Source organism: Monomorium pharaonis, chromosome 7 (assembly GCF_013373865.1).
Source record: "Monomorium pharaonis isolate MP-MQ-018 chromosome 7, ASM1337386v2, whole genome shotgun sequence".
Lineage (NCBI taxonomy): Eukaryota > Metazoa > Arthropoda > Insecta > Hymenoptera > Formicidae > Monomorium > Monomorium pharaonis.
The window spans coordinates 16,371,904-16,388,643 of record NC_050473.1 but is presented as its reverse complement, the minus strand read 5'-3'; the positions used below and the strand labels follow the sequence as shown (position 1 = coordinate 16,388,643).

The window sequence follows — 16,740 nt, the reverse complement described above, 5'->3', positions numbered from 1 at the left end:
ATTCATTATTCAAAAAATTATGAAATTTATATTTCATAAATCTTGAATATTATAAGAAGAAAAGACTTAAAATCATGTAATACAAAATAAAAGTGGACATCAATTATGTAAATAACAAATAGGAGAGAAAGGAGAGAAAAAAAATTTATAATTTTATTAAAGTAAATATTATTAATCCTTTAGTTATTATTTATTCAAAATTTTATTGGATTTAGGTAAATTAAGACGACGTATGGAATACACAAAGAGCGTAGAATAACTAAAAGATGAACATTTTGAACAAACTATATAATGAGGACAACAAAAAATATTCATTTAATAAAGTTATAAAATAATAAAATTCATTAATAAATATAAATATGTTATAAATGTCCAATATTTTTCACTTGTTACAATATTAATAAAATTATCTATATTTTAATAACTGAATCAAAATAATCTATAATGTATATTTTGTGTTATTTTTAAGTTCTGAATTTATTTCTAAAGTTACGTCACATATTAGACACATGTTAAACTTAGGAAAACTCTGTATAAATTCACGCAAAAAATATTACTAGACATCAGGATTTGTGCTTTGACTACAAACTAAAAAGATTATTTCTCTCTCATGTGTATATATTTCCCTTTTAAAAAAGACAAAGGTTATTAAATGCGAATACAATTCTTAAATTCATTCGTGACATTAGAATCGAAGTCCACAGTAATCTTTTTAAATTAACATATATTCTTTAATTATGTACCTGTACCCTTTAAGATTTTCTTCGTTGATCGTTGACATCGCGCGCTAGTACAAAGATTACCTCTCCGAGTCATTAACCCTTATTTCTCACGTTCCAAGCTACAAGCTAAACACAAACGAGCCCGCGTTTTCTTTGTTCCGTATCGTTCGCGGTCTCAGCGTTTTCAGCGAGACGACAGTCGTTTTCTAACGTTCACCCGATTCGCGAAGTGTCGGGCGGTCCCGTGGAGGGGAAGGGGGGGGGCGCGCGCAGTAGAGTAGGACGAGGTCGGGCGCGGAAGCGAAGGGGATGAAAAGTGATCGGCGGGCGCTTTAAGCGGCCGCCGCACCGGAGGGTGACGGACTCGCACGAGTCGCGCCGAGCCGAGCCGAAACCTTCGACGGCACCGTCAGTAGGCCTGCCGCAACGCAGCAGTGAGCGCGCCTTCTACCTTGAGCAGGGGCTCGCGTTTCCCGGCGGACCGTTTCGATCGGTTGGGGAAACGCCGACTGTCGAACCGATTGCCGTTCTTCCGCAGGTACGAGATCCGGGACGCCGATCTCGGAGATCGATTCGCGTGCGACAGGTGAAAGTGTGACCGTTCACGAGGTGGACGGACGACCGCCCTCGCGCGGTGGTCCGTGTTCTCCTCTCTCCTCCCAGAGAAAACTCGACAATTCGCCAGCGTCGGCCACTGACCCGGGGATTGCGATCTGGCATCACTGAATCATCGAGGACGGGGGAGCATTCTCCCCCCTCCCGAGAAGAGACAGAACGTATTTTCGCGCGACAAGATAGATAGACAGGATATAACACCTGGGAGAAACGAATCCTCTTCCTTCCAGGTGATCGACAATTTTCCCGTCAGTACCTGAAACCGCGTTTCGAACATCGACTTGATAGAACTCCGTCGGTCGTGCACTGGAGATGCCAACGCTCCGGCGTTTGCCGCCTGAACGCCCTTATCTTCTCGCGGCGACTACGTTCACGCTGTAATTACTATTGAGAGCGGCGGGGCCGCTATATATGAATTTTGCGGGGGACGAAGGATGCACGAGGGCGGTAATCCCGATATATCAAGGTGCAAACGGGTAAAAATGTTTTTCGTGCGCGGGGCACGGCGGCGCGTTAACTGCGCCCGTTAACGCTCCAAGTGGCCGGCGCGATCGACATCCCACGTACGGACGAGCGGAGTCATCGAGTCAGCCTATCGATTTTTCCGCGTCTCCCACGTTCTCGAAAACATCATTACGTCATTACGCCGCCGAGCAATGACGGAGGAGAGAGAGAGAGAGAGAGAGAGAGAGAGAGAGAGAGAGAGAGAGAGAGACGTGGGACGGCTCGTACGTTTCGCGCGCGCGTGTGAGACCTAGTGGTGTATGAAGTGAACGCTAATAGACTGTGCAAGGATGTACAATTACCCGATCGAGTAACCCCGTTAGACGACGACGACGACGACGACGACGACGACGACGACGACGACTGGAGCTTGCGTGCATAAATAACGCGCGTAATCGCGCGCGGAGCCCTTAAGAAGCCGCCGCGACTTACTTGTAATCCGCAGTTCTACGCCGAGAATCCAGCAGTGGCGAAGTGCCTCTCGCGCGCCTCTCCGTCAACTGCACTTAAAGCCTCCTCTTAAAGCGCAGGTCGGGAGCCCCTGGCTGGCCGTCACTCTCGCTCGTTACTCGTTGTGTATATCGGACGTTTTAACGGAGAACGGGGGAAGGGCGGGGGAGGGTCGCCGCCGGTGAAAATCGGCCGCGGAGGGACCGGCTCGCGCGCCTCCGGGGGTTCAGGATCGATGCGCGACGAATCCCCCGTCTTCCGCGTCTCATGACGAGATGCGCCCGTTAGGACCGAGATTCCGGATGACCTGACGGATCATCGACAGGGAGAACGCTCGTCTCATTGAAAGTTATCAGCCGCGTCGGCTCCCGCTTAAGCACGGGATTTAAGGACGGTGTATCCACCACTACGAGGCGGAGGCGGAAGAGAAGGAGGAGGAGGAGGAGGCAGTAAGGATTCATCTCTCTTACAATGGAGAGGACGCTTTTGCTGATGAGCTTGCTGGCTCGGCTCGTCGTGGCGGAAGTTCTGCTCGGCGATGTTGACGAGCCACGTAAGTAAATGAAAAACTTGGGAGCTTTATACCAAAGGGAGAAAGGAAAAGAGAAAGGGAAATAGTATAATACATAATTGCGAGGGGGAGGAAAGCTCCGTTTCTTTCCGTCCGTCTGCCCTCGCTAATGGTATTGCGGAAACAAATAATTGCTACGGATCGATAGATATATTTTTCTATATTTTCGCTGTAAGGTTGCCTCTCCCTCGGTTTCTCCGCGAACCTCCGTCATCGCTTATGTACGCTTATGTACGCTGACACGTTTAAGACTAAGTATTCACGCTGCTTTCGTAGGTAACGGGGAAAATGTTTACGCTTGCAATATTCCCCTGCTTTCAATATAGTGAAAATATTTACGCGCCTGCATTAGGATCGCTTATATCGATGCCCGGTATCGATTTTCCATATCACAACGCAAGATAATGAACCAGGCGACATAATAGCGAGACGAACAATGGATGGTCAATTTGTCTTAGTAAAATTTTAATTTCGATCAATGTTAGCGGCCGCCGGATAAAATGCTTAATGCAAAGAATTAAAATTGATTAAAAAAGGTTGTGCTTAATTTAATTGTTATTAGAGAAATTTGAAAAATCCTATATCTGCATCTAAAAATCAAAGTAATAAAATCAAAGTAAAACATTAAAATCACATGACGCTAGACACGTACGAGGAAACGAGATCAGATAATAATTTATACGCTATCTGCACAATTACGTGGCCGATAAACTTTCTTTTCATTCGTCTATAGAACTTTGACAAGTAAAGATTTAAACAAATAACAATAATTAAATTAGTTCATTCAGTTTAGTTTGCAACAATTGTTTTATGACTATTTCACTGAAAAATCATAAAAGTCATATCGTTTCCCATATTGGATAGAAAATATATACACCCGCGAGAAGCATTGACGGTCCTCATCTAACCAGTTAACTGAAAATAAAAGAGACAAAGAGAGAAAGAGAGAGAGAAAATCCATATTTTTATTTTATTCACACTTTTGAATTCAATATTTAACCAAGATAAACTTTAACTATCGGACTTTCCAAAAATTTCATCAAAGAAAAAATTGTCCTGATGTTCGATATAAAAAAAAAAAATATCGTTCTTTTATTATCATTGCATTGATTTTTCGGAGCGCCGCGTGTATTTACCGTATGCGCCAATACAATACAAGCGGACAATAATTGTACGATTAGCGAACGTTTGCCAATGTCTGGAATTACCGCATCGGCGGAACACGTCGTCGGGTCGTGCCGCAATTATCATGCAACAACGGCTTGGGCATTAAATGCGAAACTAAATGCAAGCAAGACGAGAATTTATACGGCGATCCGATATACATTTCGTATACGCATTGCGTATACGTATAACGGGGGCTGATGCGCGCCAGGTTGACAAATGACGCGTTCTGATTTACGGCACAGGGGAACATGCGGGGGGAGGGGGGGGGTGTAAAAGGACACGACGGGGAATTTCAGGCGCGACGACGCGATTTACGCCGCTAATTAATGGCGAAGGACAAGTTAGCGCGACCGTCATCGTAGCGACATCGACGACAACCTCATAATCGTTAACGTGCGCGCCGTGCGTGATGTGACGTGTCGCGTGCGCGAGCTCCGGAAAAAGATGACGGGGGCAGAGGGAGAGAAGGAGGGGGGGGCGTACATTAATTTTGACGTACGCGCGGGACGTGAACGGCGTCGAGAATTCGCCGCCTGTCAATAGTTGTTTTGCGGACGGCGGCGGCGAGGACGCGCCCTCCGCCGCCGCCGTCGTGCTCCACGACATCGGACAGGACCGCAACCCGTTTATTTAATCGATGCATTATGCAAATTGACATAACGGCTCCACTTCGGATGCAGTAATCGACCGCCATCTCTCGACAGATTCACAATGGGCCAACATGTACGCTGAATAATTGGCAGTAGCGTATCGTGGGCTGAAAATCAAAGCCGCTGCATGTGCACCCCTTCCCTTTTCCCCCGTTCTCCCCCTCGTTGACCACCCCATACCCGCGAATTCTCATGTATATCAGGAACCAACGATGGACCCCCGGCGTGTAGCGTGCGTACACAAATGCATAATGGTGTGTACCGCCGTAGGTACGGCTGTTCTGTTCAAAATTGAATGGCACTGGAGTTTGGGGAAGACAGAGGAGGAGAGGGGGGAGGGAAAGGGCGTAGAGACTCAGAGGACACGAGTTTAGAAAAAAAAAAAATGGCACAGCGGGCGAGGAATAAAATTATTTCGTTGGAATTTTTTATAAACAAAGCGGTTTTGTACGAAACGCTTTTCAAAGAAAGAGAGAACTCTTGTAATGAAGAACACCCCCTACAATTCATACAGCATCATTCGCAAATTTACGGCTTTGATTGTTTGACTGCACAATTCTTGTCAGCCGTAGGGATATAAATCATCTTTTTATTCTACAGTACTCTCTATTAGTTTTCGATTGGTATTTTAAGCTTCTTAAAATCCGCTATATCAATTAATTATTCCGAGATACGACTTCTATTTCCGCTCATTTGCACTCTTAAAGATATCGCTCCTGTTTCGTATCACGACTCAGATTTGATCGTGCGGTTAAGGTTTCCCGGCTTCTATCACGGTGAAGGTTTTACACCGCCGTTTATAAACTGGTCAAGGGTTCCCAAGCTATTCATTAAGCATGCAAACAAAGGAAAACGATGATACAGTCGCGAAGACCGCGCATGAGATTTTAATGATGGGTTTAGCAGCATCCGTCGATGCGACGTATAATATTATACAACGTCCTTGTCATGGTTTAACCGGCGATTACACTAAAGTAGAACGATTGTAAAGTTAATAGGGATATAGAACGTTCACAGCAGCGTTACCTTATCTACCTCAATTGCCACGGTTCTTAGAACATTAAATTTTTACTCGATCGTTAAACCGAATAGATTACGATCGGATACATCAAACGCTACACCGCGCGATATTTTCCGTATTATAGCAGACGACTTTACACACTGTATTGCTGACAGTAAAGCAAATTATGAAAGTACGCTAACTCCCAGTTGTACATACATGCATATAACGCCGTGTGTGTACATACGCGTAGCGAGGTACGAAAATAGTGAACAATAGTGTGAATTAAAAGTAGACAGGTGCTAATCTTTGCGTTTGCTTTAATAATAAAAATTGAAGAGTGTGTATTTTAAAGTGATAATACTAAAAAAATATTTAGAATTTCACATTGGAAAAGATTTCGGCGATACAATTGAACATCATAATAACATATTATTTACAGTTCCGTTGTTCGTTTGTAATTTGCGTTATCTATCCATTATTGTTTTTCATTGTAATATGTATCATAAACAATGATGTAATATTATCTGCAACAATTTCTGTCGATTTAAGTTTCACTTGAGGCTAAATAATTCACGTAGGCGAGTTAGAAACTGCTTAATTTTATAGTATGTACAAACGAGTAATATACCGCTTAAATATATAAAAATTATAGACGTACGCGTTAGTTATATGTTACCGCGCAATGACTTAATTAATACTAATAAACTTTAATTGCGCTGTACTTGACAGTTAAAAGAAACGACGGCGCGGCTGCGAAACCATCAGACTCTTCCTATTTTTGTTTATTTTTAAATCCGTTTAGATTTGTTGTTACAATAGGAAAATCAAAATGGGAAAAAACAACGCGAAAAATCGGATTCATTGGAAAAAGTAAAATATACGCAAAAAAATAAATATAGATATATATAAATTTATTATATAAAACAAACATATATGCAATGTATACGTATTATAGATATTTGTTTTATATTTATATAACGAGTTTTTTAATTGTCTCCGGCGAGCGCGTTCGTGCATTTTCTCTCTCGTATTTTAAAATTGATTTTCTTCGAAGTGATCAAGCTCGGCGTATATACGGCCGCGGCTTTGAAGCGCCGCGGCTTCGAACGCGCTTAAACGGTTACAGATCTCCTTGCGGTAAACCGCGTGCTCGTAATGGAGCGTAATGCGTGCAGTAACGGTCCATTACGGGGCGAAGATATTGAAATTCCACGAGAGTGCAACTTCGTTCGATGGAAACTTAAAATTCTTTCGCCGGCGGTCGCCGCCGCCGCCGCCGCCGTCGCCGCTACCGCGGCCGTGGCCAACCATCCTCCCCCCCCCCCCCCCCGAGCTCGAGTTTCATATCGCGAACTGTAGTGAGAAGACGCGGGGAAGTTTGTAAAGCACGAGTATTCCGCGGGCGTCGCGCGGCCTCGAAATAAAAGGAAACTGCAATTACAGCCCGCAGCGACGACGGAGGAGGAATAGACCGAAAGCGCAGTCGTCGCACTCCCGGGATGTCGGAATGTCATCCGTGTCCACGTCGCCGCGGGTCACTGTAGAAATAGAGAGAGAAACGAAAAGGAGAGAGAGAGAGAGGGGAGGGAAAGACGGGCGAAAAAAAGAGAAGAACGAGAGAAAAAATGGGGCTTCAACGTCCCCCGTGAAATAACGTCCGCGATGTAACGATCGGTGACTCGAGATAACCGGAAGCTCCGTGCGGATAATGTATCCGGTCGCGCGCGACGTTGCCCCTTACAGCCCTCCGGGCGCACATCCCCGATGGCGCACACGTTCGCCCTATTCGGCAGCCGCGATGCAACTGCAGTTGGAACGTGACGCCGTGACGGGTCGGGGAGGAAGGAAACGTATTTTTCGGTACGTCGTATTGTTCGCTCTCCCTTTTTCTACCCCTTTTTCCGTCCCTTCTCTTTTCGTTCGGAGCTCGATTTTACTACCGGTGATATCGCCCGTGCATAGGGACGGGTGTATACGGCGTTACAGAAGTGCGTTTTATACCGATCATACGTAATGGGGAACGAGCTGGGAGGGAACTGCGAGTTTTATTTCGATATTGACGCGTCGTTACGAAGTCATTCATCATGCGCATAAAAGGCGCATAAAAGACGCACTCCGTGACGTACCCGACCAGGTTCGCTTGCATATTAACCCGCGTTGTAATTTAGAGTCAATTTTCTTTTAAAAGGGCTGCCGAAATACACGAGGACAATTTAATTAATTATAAACACTTAGAATTAAGGGCGAAAAGCGAGCTATCATATTTTTCCAAACGAAAATGGATCCCCAAGATTTATTCGGTGTAAATAATCCAATAATTTTTTTAATTGACTTGTTTCAACGAGTGACAGACCGCTAAATTATATAGCCTCTTTATCTGCAGATTAGAATATTATTAGTGAAAGCTGAAATAATGCTAATTTGCAATTCTAAAATTTGCAATATTAATTAACCCCGCGGTATTAATTATTTACGTTTGAGATTAATTTTATATTGATTTTCCAAAGTAGAATTAATGCAATATTATTTTCGTCGATGCCGCATTTATCGGAGACAAAAAGTGCGAATTACATTTGAGAATTTGGCGCGTGGCCTCGCGAAAATATCCAATCACTTAAATTCGCGAAAATAGTAATAACATATTTACGCGAAATCATCCCGGCGTCGATATTAAGCAAAAGTTGCATGCCGGGCATTGGCAATTTTTAATAAAAGTTTTGTGCCATCGGTAGCTGCGTCGCGCGTTCAACGAATTTCTTCACGACGAAACTCGGCGGGCCTTTCGTCTCTGCGCTTATGTTCCCTTGCGCACCAATATCGCAGTAACAATTTTCTATTTGTAATGCAAGATCGTCATCCCCCTCGATATCGCGATTCTCTAGCGAGCATCCTGGCTCGTAAAGGCCAGACGACGTCATTTTCCGCCTCGCATATTACTGCTTGCATTTCGTAGCGACGTTTAACAAAAGGCGAATGCATAATATTAATCCTACGGTCGTGTTCTTTTCATCTTCTACGACGTGTAATCAACATGTGCGCAACATCGAATTGATTTCGTGCTTGATAAATAATGTTCTTTCGGAATGCTTTCTCTGCTTTTTGAGTTTTACTCACCTTTTATATTTGATAAGTAACATCTTTCTTAAAAGGTATCTCTCTCTCTTTCTCTTCCTTTCTGTTTCTTTTCATTTTTTACATTTTATATATATATATATATATTAAGACTTTAGAATATATAGAATTAAAAAAATGTAACTGTTTTCTCAAAAGAAATATCTTAAATATTCAATCAGATTAAATATTTAGAATATTCCCTTTGGGAAAACAGCTAATTATACGTTTTTTAAATTCTATATATTCTATAGTCATTAAAGATAATTAATTGGTATGTCGCTGCGGCCAATTATTAATATTATAAAGCATCGTGCCGATGCAATATATTTTCACGAAGAAATGTATATCGCTTTACGATGGAAAATTGTTAATGTCAGTGATCTGGAAATATGCAATTACTAAGCGGGACATGTGTAGAAATAATCGACAATTATACGGACGCGCTGCTGACGGTACGTCGTCATTGTTGCGATATTTAATTCCGCAATCGCGGGGGTCATAAAAGCCGCATTACAGCGCCTATCGCCGTCAGCGTTATTAATTTTCAAACTGCACCGGGGGGGGGGGTTACGCCCGGAAGGCGGTCCGCGGGCGCTCGCTCGCGGGTGGCTGCAGGAGGATACTTCGTAAATCACTTGACGGGATTTATTATCGAGGATGTTCGCGTAAATGGCGGCGCTGCGCCGCGGCGACTTCGACCGCAACGCCGGAAAAGAAAGGAAAAGCCAGCGGCGGCCGCGACGATGGAAAGCGAGCGGGAGAGCTTGAGATCCGTGGCTGTGAGGGATGACTCGGTCGTAAGAGAAGGATATCCGGCCTTGAAAAGCGAGAGGTGAAAACCGCGAAGGAGGGGAAAATGAATAGGCGAAAAAAACGAAGGGGGCGGTAAAAAGAGAGGGGGAAAAAAGAGAAGGAAGAAGAATAAAAACGCGGGAAGAGAGAAGAGCACGAGAAACATCGCGGCAACTATTTCCACAATGGTGCGGTGTACAACGTTTCGTACGGGCACGCCGGCGCGAAATAAGTCGGCGCGGCCAGGCGATATGTGTAGCACGAGAGAAAAACAGGAAACCGCGGTATTTCAAAGTCCTGACTAACGAACGGCCCCGTAGCCGGGTGCGAGCTGCCTGCCTGCCTGCCTGCCTGCCTGGCTGGCTGACCGGTCAAACTTTCTACTAGTACGCGGACGGAGAGCCTTCCGGCGAAAATTTTCCACGAGCTCCAGCGAGCTGTGACTAATGCGCTACGGATCCGCCGCGGTTCTTTTCTGACGATAGGACTATTCTCGGTTAAATAAAAAAAATTTTTAAAAAATGCAAGGGGTTCCACTTTTTTACGGATATACCGCTTTTCCGCTAGCTCTTTCGATTAGAGCGCATAATGCGCGCGTACCTTTTTTTTTTATATCACACGCTAAATATATTTTCTTCATTAATAGCGTCAATGTAACAGATTGTTAACCTTTTCCATGTAGTCAGGTTAATATAAAAAAAAATATTACTGCAGTTTATATTTTCATGTGAATGTGACTCTATATTGATTTCTAATAGTTTTATATAGATGCGACAATTTTTAATGTGCATATAAATAACACGTATTGCGATATGTATTAAAAAACTTCTCGGTAACGTAGACTCCATTCCATACGTTAGTACAGTATCGAAACATCTTTCGTTTGATGCTGTTACGGTTCGGTGATAAAATAAAAGTTTAAAATATCATACATGCAATAAAAGTTTGCGGTATTATAACTTTCTCGACATATTAGTTGGACTTACCAAAAGTAAAAAAAAAAAGGTTTTAGCTTTGCAATGCAAATTATTATACATACGTAGTTGCAATAAAAATAACAAAGAGAAAAGTAGAAAAGTTCTTGTATGCTTTTAAAATATTAAAATGTTTCTATTCCATATATTTGTCATGTAACGTTCACAGACATAAAAATTTTTTTGCAACTGTTAAATGATTCCGAGATAAAAGGGTTACGTCATATCGCATTATTTGCAATAACTAAATTTCCGATATTCATCGAGAAATGTACATCGTCATTGGCATATTTTCTTGAGAATAAGAATATTTTCTTAATCAAAATAAGTGGAGAGACGAGTTCGACTTTAGGCACATAAAAATATCGTTTCTGTGTCAATTACAAGTCAAACATCGAAAATTCGATAATATCTTGATGTTGCTTGCGAGTGCGACCATCAAATATTTGAATGCATCGATCATCGGCGTCTCCTTTGGGAATTTCACCGAGTTGACACACCTTGTCGCACGCGCGTTTCGAGGATCGCGAAACGCGAGAGACACATACGGATCCCGTTAACGCGTATAGCGTCCCACGTCGACCGACTCTCCTCTCATCGCGCGTGCAATGTTTCCGCTTCGACTATTGATTATCCAGCGGATCACACGCCGTATTTATTTGCCTATAATATGCTCACGATGAACGGAGCGCGCTCGGAGATTTGCATGCACAATAAGCGATCTGTCGCGGGTAATGCAGCCCTCGCTTGCTGCTCCGAGGGTGAGTTCGTGATACAGAGCGCGAGAGAGTCCCAAAGGGAGCGGCCGAATGATAATCGTTTTATTTATTTGCGTAACCCCGAGAGAAAGAAGGGGAGGGGCTTCGTCTTTCTTTGCGATTTGTCCGCGGAACGCGAGCGACGATTTTCGACATTATCGAATATTAAATATTACACGCTACGCGCGCGTCCTGCCCGATTACGTTTAATCGTCGAAAATAATCGTCCGCGCGCGGGGAATTGGGCGCCCCCTCCCCCTCTCCGCGCGATATCTGCATAAAACGCCACGACCATTCACGTTTTCAATTATTTATGCTACGTTATGCACGTACCGAGTATGCATTCTACAGCTAATTAGAATAATGCGGCGGGAACGATGGCGACGTTACAATGCCGCAGCACGACCGACGAAATATATTCAATACTAACAGCGCTAATTTTACATAGGAATCTTGATGAATTATTAAAGACTCGCCCCTGCCGTCCCACCTCGGGGGAGGCATGTCCGGGTTACGTACGTTTCATGGCTTTTCTATTTTGGCTATTCGCCAAATGGCGGGCTTTACGATTAAACGAATCGATCGTCTTGTAAACGTCTAGTCGTATTATGCTCTCTTATTATGTGGCGCTCACTATACGGCGGCTTCGAGTTCGTTTCTTAACGCCGCAATCATAACTTCGTGCTGAATTTTGACCCGTGCCGTATCTAGAATACGATTGCGGCAAATAGAATGCGGATGCACGGCGCATGTAAAAATGCGCTCACCGGTGCCGGCTTATCAAAGGCTGACTCGTACTACGGCGAGTGCGATTTCTCTCTCCCTCTCTCTCTTGCGGCGAGTGGAACGCATAATGCGTACGCGGAAAATTAATGAAGGAGGAGCTGTAACAAAAAATGGATATGTACCGCGCGAGATTCGCGAAGGACAGGGAACGATGAGTACATGCGACGCGGGGCGTGGCGCGGCCCCGGCGGGCGACAAAAGCGGGCAAAAAGCGAGGCAATAGCGGCGAAAGACAGAACGCAAGAAACGCCCGACCTATGAACCTGCCTCGTGCACGTGATGTCATTATTGCTTTGCATTTGCCGCCCCTCTCCCCTTTACTTTGGCTCGGGCTCGGCTCGTCTCGCTTCGCGCGGGCGTAAGTAAGGCGATATCGTATACGCGCGAATTCGTCGGGAGCAGCTGCGCGAAAAGCGCCCGTCCTTACGCGAACATTCGCGGCAAATTACATTTCCGCGACTCCACCCCTCATCGACCGAAGAGCTGTTACTTACTTACAAAGCGCGCTAAGTCGTAATTCCCGTAAAACTCCCCCCCTCCCCTTCTCTCTCTCTCTCTCTTTCTCTTCCCCACCTTTCCCCTCTTTCCCGCGAGCCCGAAAGTTCTTTAAACGATCTCGCGGGCGAGAGGGAGAAGGGAAAGGGAGAACCTCTTTGATCATAATCTCTCGCCCGGAGTTATTTGGGAGCTCCTGAATTCCAACGCGCGCGCGGCCGCTCGAGCGATAAAGTCGCTTTACCCGAGAGAAATCTTTTTTTTTTCCCCCTCCGAGTAAAAGGGCGGAGAGGGTGAGGGAGGAGGGACGTCGATAGATTCGCGTCTAAGAGCGCGGGCCCAATCCGGGCGCTACCTGACAGATTATCTTTTTCCGATCGCCGAAAGGAGATCGAGGCGCGTCCGCTTGATTTTCCTAACTAAGGCTGTAAATCGATGTTTCTCCTCGCAGTTTCTCCGGTAATCGCTGATTGCCCCGGACTCGCGCGCGCGCGCGCACGCTCATCCAGTTACGTTGCCATCCAGTACGCGTGTCTGAATAAAACCGCCGGCGGAGTCTAATAGGCAATCAGGGCGTTACGACTCCGCCGCTGTCGGCAATCCCGGGTTACGTCGCGCAGATACGGAGTAATTTCATTTGAATCGCATATAATCCATAGATTACAGATCGCGGCCGCGTTTTCTTCAGCCCGTGGCGAATGTCGCAGCGCGGCTAATGGGTTTCTCACGAGCGGAGTATCGCCGTATGTAGATCGCACGCAGATCGCACGATTACGGTGAAAAATATGCCGTGAAGGAGCCCCGGTTGGACGGCACACTGTGGAGAGTCGCCACGGCCTCGATAAGTCTACGTCTCGGGCTAATGCGACCGACCTCCTTCTGCTTGCCGCTTCGCGTAGCGCGCGTAGAATGCGGCCTCCGAAAAATCGCGCGCTACGCGCTACTCCCTCCCGTCCCGAGACGTTTTATTTACGATCACGCGATCGCGATTGTCCGCTTATTAATCCTCGTATCTCGTTCCTCATCCGCCGCCGCCTTTCTCCCTACCCCCCCCCCCTCACCGTAATCCGCTCTTCCCCGTGAAACGTCAAGAGTGACTCTGAAAAGCTGCTTTCGTCGGTCCGTCGCCGAAAGGATCCCGTCGGAGCCTCTTTACTTCGCTCCCCGTCTATCTCGCTTTTCCCTTTTCACGTGTTCCACGTCCTCCCTGCGCCTCGAGGGCTAGACGCAAAAGGGAGAGTCCCTCGGAACTCAATGCGGGACTGATTGGCTCGCGATTATCCGTGGTCCCTCGATTGTCTTGGAAACGTTGTCCAGGAAGAAATCCGGAACAACCTCCCGAGGTCCCGAAGGGAAAAGAGCAGGAGCGTACAGAGAAGGAGAAAGAGAGAGAAAGAGGAACAAAAAGCGTGAGAGAGCAAAGAGAGGAAACGGAAGGAAAAGGGGGAAAGAAAGGAGAAAAAGGAAAGTGATGGGGCACGATTCCGCGAGCGCGCGACCGAGGGTGAAGCGGGGGAGGAGGACAGTCAAAGCCACGCTTTTCTCGTTTTATCCCGCGGATCTGGATTCATTCGGCCGGACAGCCAGCCAACCGGTCGGGCCACCCTCTAATGCCCGGATCTTTATACGCTTCTTGGCCACTAACCGGGGGGGGGGGGAGGGGAGGAGATCTCCGGACGGTAGAAACACCGTCCGCCGGTATCGATCGAAGCGCGAAAGTAGCACGATTCTTCCTTCCTCGGTCGGCACGAATCGCTAAAGATCCTCGAAACAATTGCATAGGTACGCCGGCGTACGTTTCTTCGGACCGACAGGCTCCTTTGTGTTAGCGGCGGGAAAAGGAGCTCGCATTCCACAGTTTCTATATCCGATTCCCTCCTCATTATGCGACGAAACGACGGCGTCCTGGATCTTGTCGGATCTTACTTTTGACGACCTCGGCGACGACAAACGCGATCCTTCCTGTAAGTTCATATACGTATTCTTACGGCGAAATAGGCTAATTTCGAAATAAGACGCGCGAGCGGGGAGAGACAGAGAGAGAGAGAGAGAAAGAGAGAGAGAGAGAGAGAGAGAGAGAGAGAGAGAGAAAGTTTTGCTCCAGCGAGATATACTTCGTCGGCCCTTAACGCGGCCGGCCGGCTTCATCAGCATCAATTAACTTTAATCCTCGTTTAATCGCGAGGGACAGTTAAACTGTGATTAAAATTAAGCGACGTCCTCAAAACCGGCGATTAGCGTCGCGAAGTGGCGCGACAAGTGCAAGTGCCGTGATTCCTCGCGATATCCTAGTTTTCCCTTACCGGGGACATTTTATTTATTCGCACGCCGACGATACGTTCCGACGGTACGCTCAGCTCGGCGGGGATCTCTTTTTCGCCGCCTCGCCTCCGCGAGGAAATACCTGTATCTGCTCTCGACGAAACCTGAATGCCTGGTAGGTGGAAAGGTTACTGCCTATCTGATGGCGAGTAAATACAGCGCGCGGAGACGCGACCGGTTCTGTCGCACCTGCTCCGGGGAGTTATTTCCCCCTTTGCCTCGCCTCTCCCCCCTTGCCGCTCCTCATACATTCGCAATTCCGCATAACAATCCACTCGCCTCTCTCGGTGAGCTCTCTCTTTCTCCCTTTCTCGCCGTCCTCGTCACTTTCGGTCTTTCCCTGCACCTTGCGCCTTGCATTTCTACATGTCTCTCTCTCTCTCTCGTCCTTCCAATTTATTCCTGCTGCCGTTTCTTTTGCTGTCCCGTGGTATCATTCGTTTCCTCGAGCTCTCCATTATATACGTGCACACGCGTGTTGGTGGACACCGCTGTGCGTACGTACGTACATACATCGTTAGGAGTGAAGATACGCGTATGTGCGGACACCGCTGGTTTTTTTTTTTTTTGTGTGCGGCGCGGTCATCGTCATTGCGAGAAGACGATGTTCTCATTACGAATATGTTAATTCTGCAAACGCGGATGTACTTTGCATTTTTATATTACGCAGAATAACCGAAGTTGCCGTTTAATTGGATTTATACGCAACAAAATCAATGAGAAATTTAAATTGTCTTCGTTCTCGAATAAAATAAATGAAATAAGTGAAGCAAAAATTTTCGCATACCCGTATAAAAACGATTTTCGATGAGATAAATGAAAAGGAGACAAGCGTAACTGGATATGCATAAAACATGTGCTATCTTACTCGAACGATTCCGCCGGCCAGTAGCCATCACATTGGACAAACATAGTCTCCGTGTATACAATGCCGTGTATAATGTCGAATGTACAGGCATGGCTGAAATTGACAATTCGAGGTCCGTTAGATCGTGCCAGGCTTCTACCTCCGACACGGCGGATTATTTCTAACGAAGGCGACGTCGCCGCTATTTCGCGGCACGTAATTTCGGGGATTACGCCGGCGTGCCGAATTTTCGGTAGCGAGCGGAACGTAATTGCCTCCGCGGTGGAAGCGTCACGTTACGATGCATATGCACGTGTCGAACTATATAGCGCCGCCGCAGTAATTTGATTTGTAAAAAATGCTCGCAAATGCATCGCACCGCCTCCTGTCTTGCAAGTAGCGCGAGCGTAATTCTCTACCTTTGTAAAAATATAATACTGAACATTGAACTAACCAATGATTATTACTTATTTTGAGTATTGAAAGTATTAACCACAGTGCTTTAGTATTACATTTGTGTAAAGGTATCACATTTAATATATAATCTATTAAAATATTTCACTTTTGTGCGTTTGATTCGACGATTGTCGTTCCGCTGTCTTTTCGGATGGCACGACAACACAATAAATGCTCCTCGTTATGTTAGGCGCAACAAAAGCCCGACACTTCGATCGTAGGTGAGCTCGGGAACATATTATTTGGACACTATTCTACGCGGAAGCCTCTAGATACACGCGTGTCCCTCAGCTGTCACGTTAAGACGACGTGCGTGCGTCCTTACAACATTTTCCTTTTAGTACCGTTGTGGGAATATAGGAGATGGTATTTCAAGCTTCAAGCTGCCGACTTCAGAAAGGGACTGGATCTTATCACAAAATTAATTTTCTAATTTCCATGACAAGAATTCCACGACAAGATATTTTCTGCGATCTCTTTCAACGTGAGAGCTAAAAATAAATATACTGTACAA

The 16,740-nt window shown here is 45.8% G+C and overlaps 1 protein-coding gene across 2 annotated transcripts in view; it reads left to right on the top strand.

Moving 5' to 3' along the window:
- The first annotated feature begins 1,095 nt into the window (after positions 1 to 1,095).
- LOC105831226 (hemicentin-2) overlaps positions 1,096 to 16,740 on the top strand; it is a 56,930-nt gene continuing 41,285 nt past the window's right edge. Inside the window, exon 1 of one of the 2 annotated variants that reach the window (XM_036289307.1) lies at positions 1,096 to 2,844. In XM_036289307.1, coding sequence (XP_036145200.1) covers positions 2,763 to 2,844 — 82 coding nt within the window. In that variant the 5' untranslated portion in view covers positions 1,096 to 2,762. The remainder of the gene's footprint in view (positions 2,845 to 16,740) is intronic. The other variant, XM_012671220.3, reaches the window with a different exon arrangement.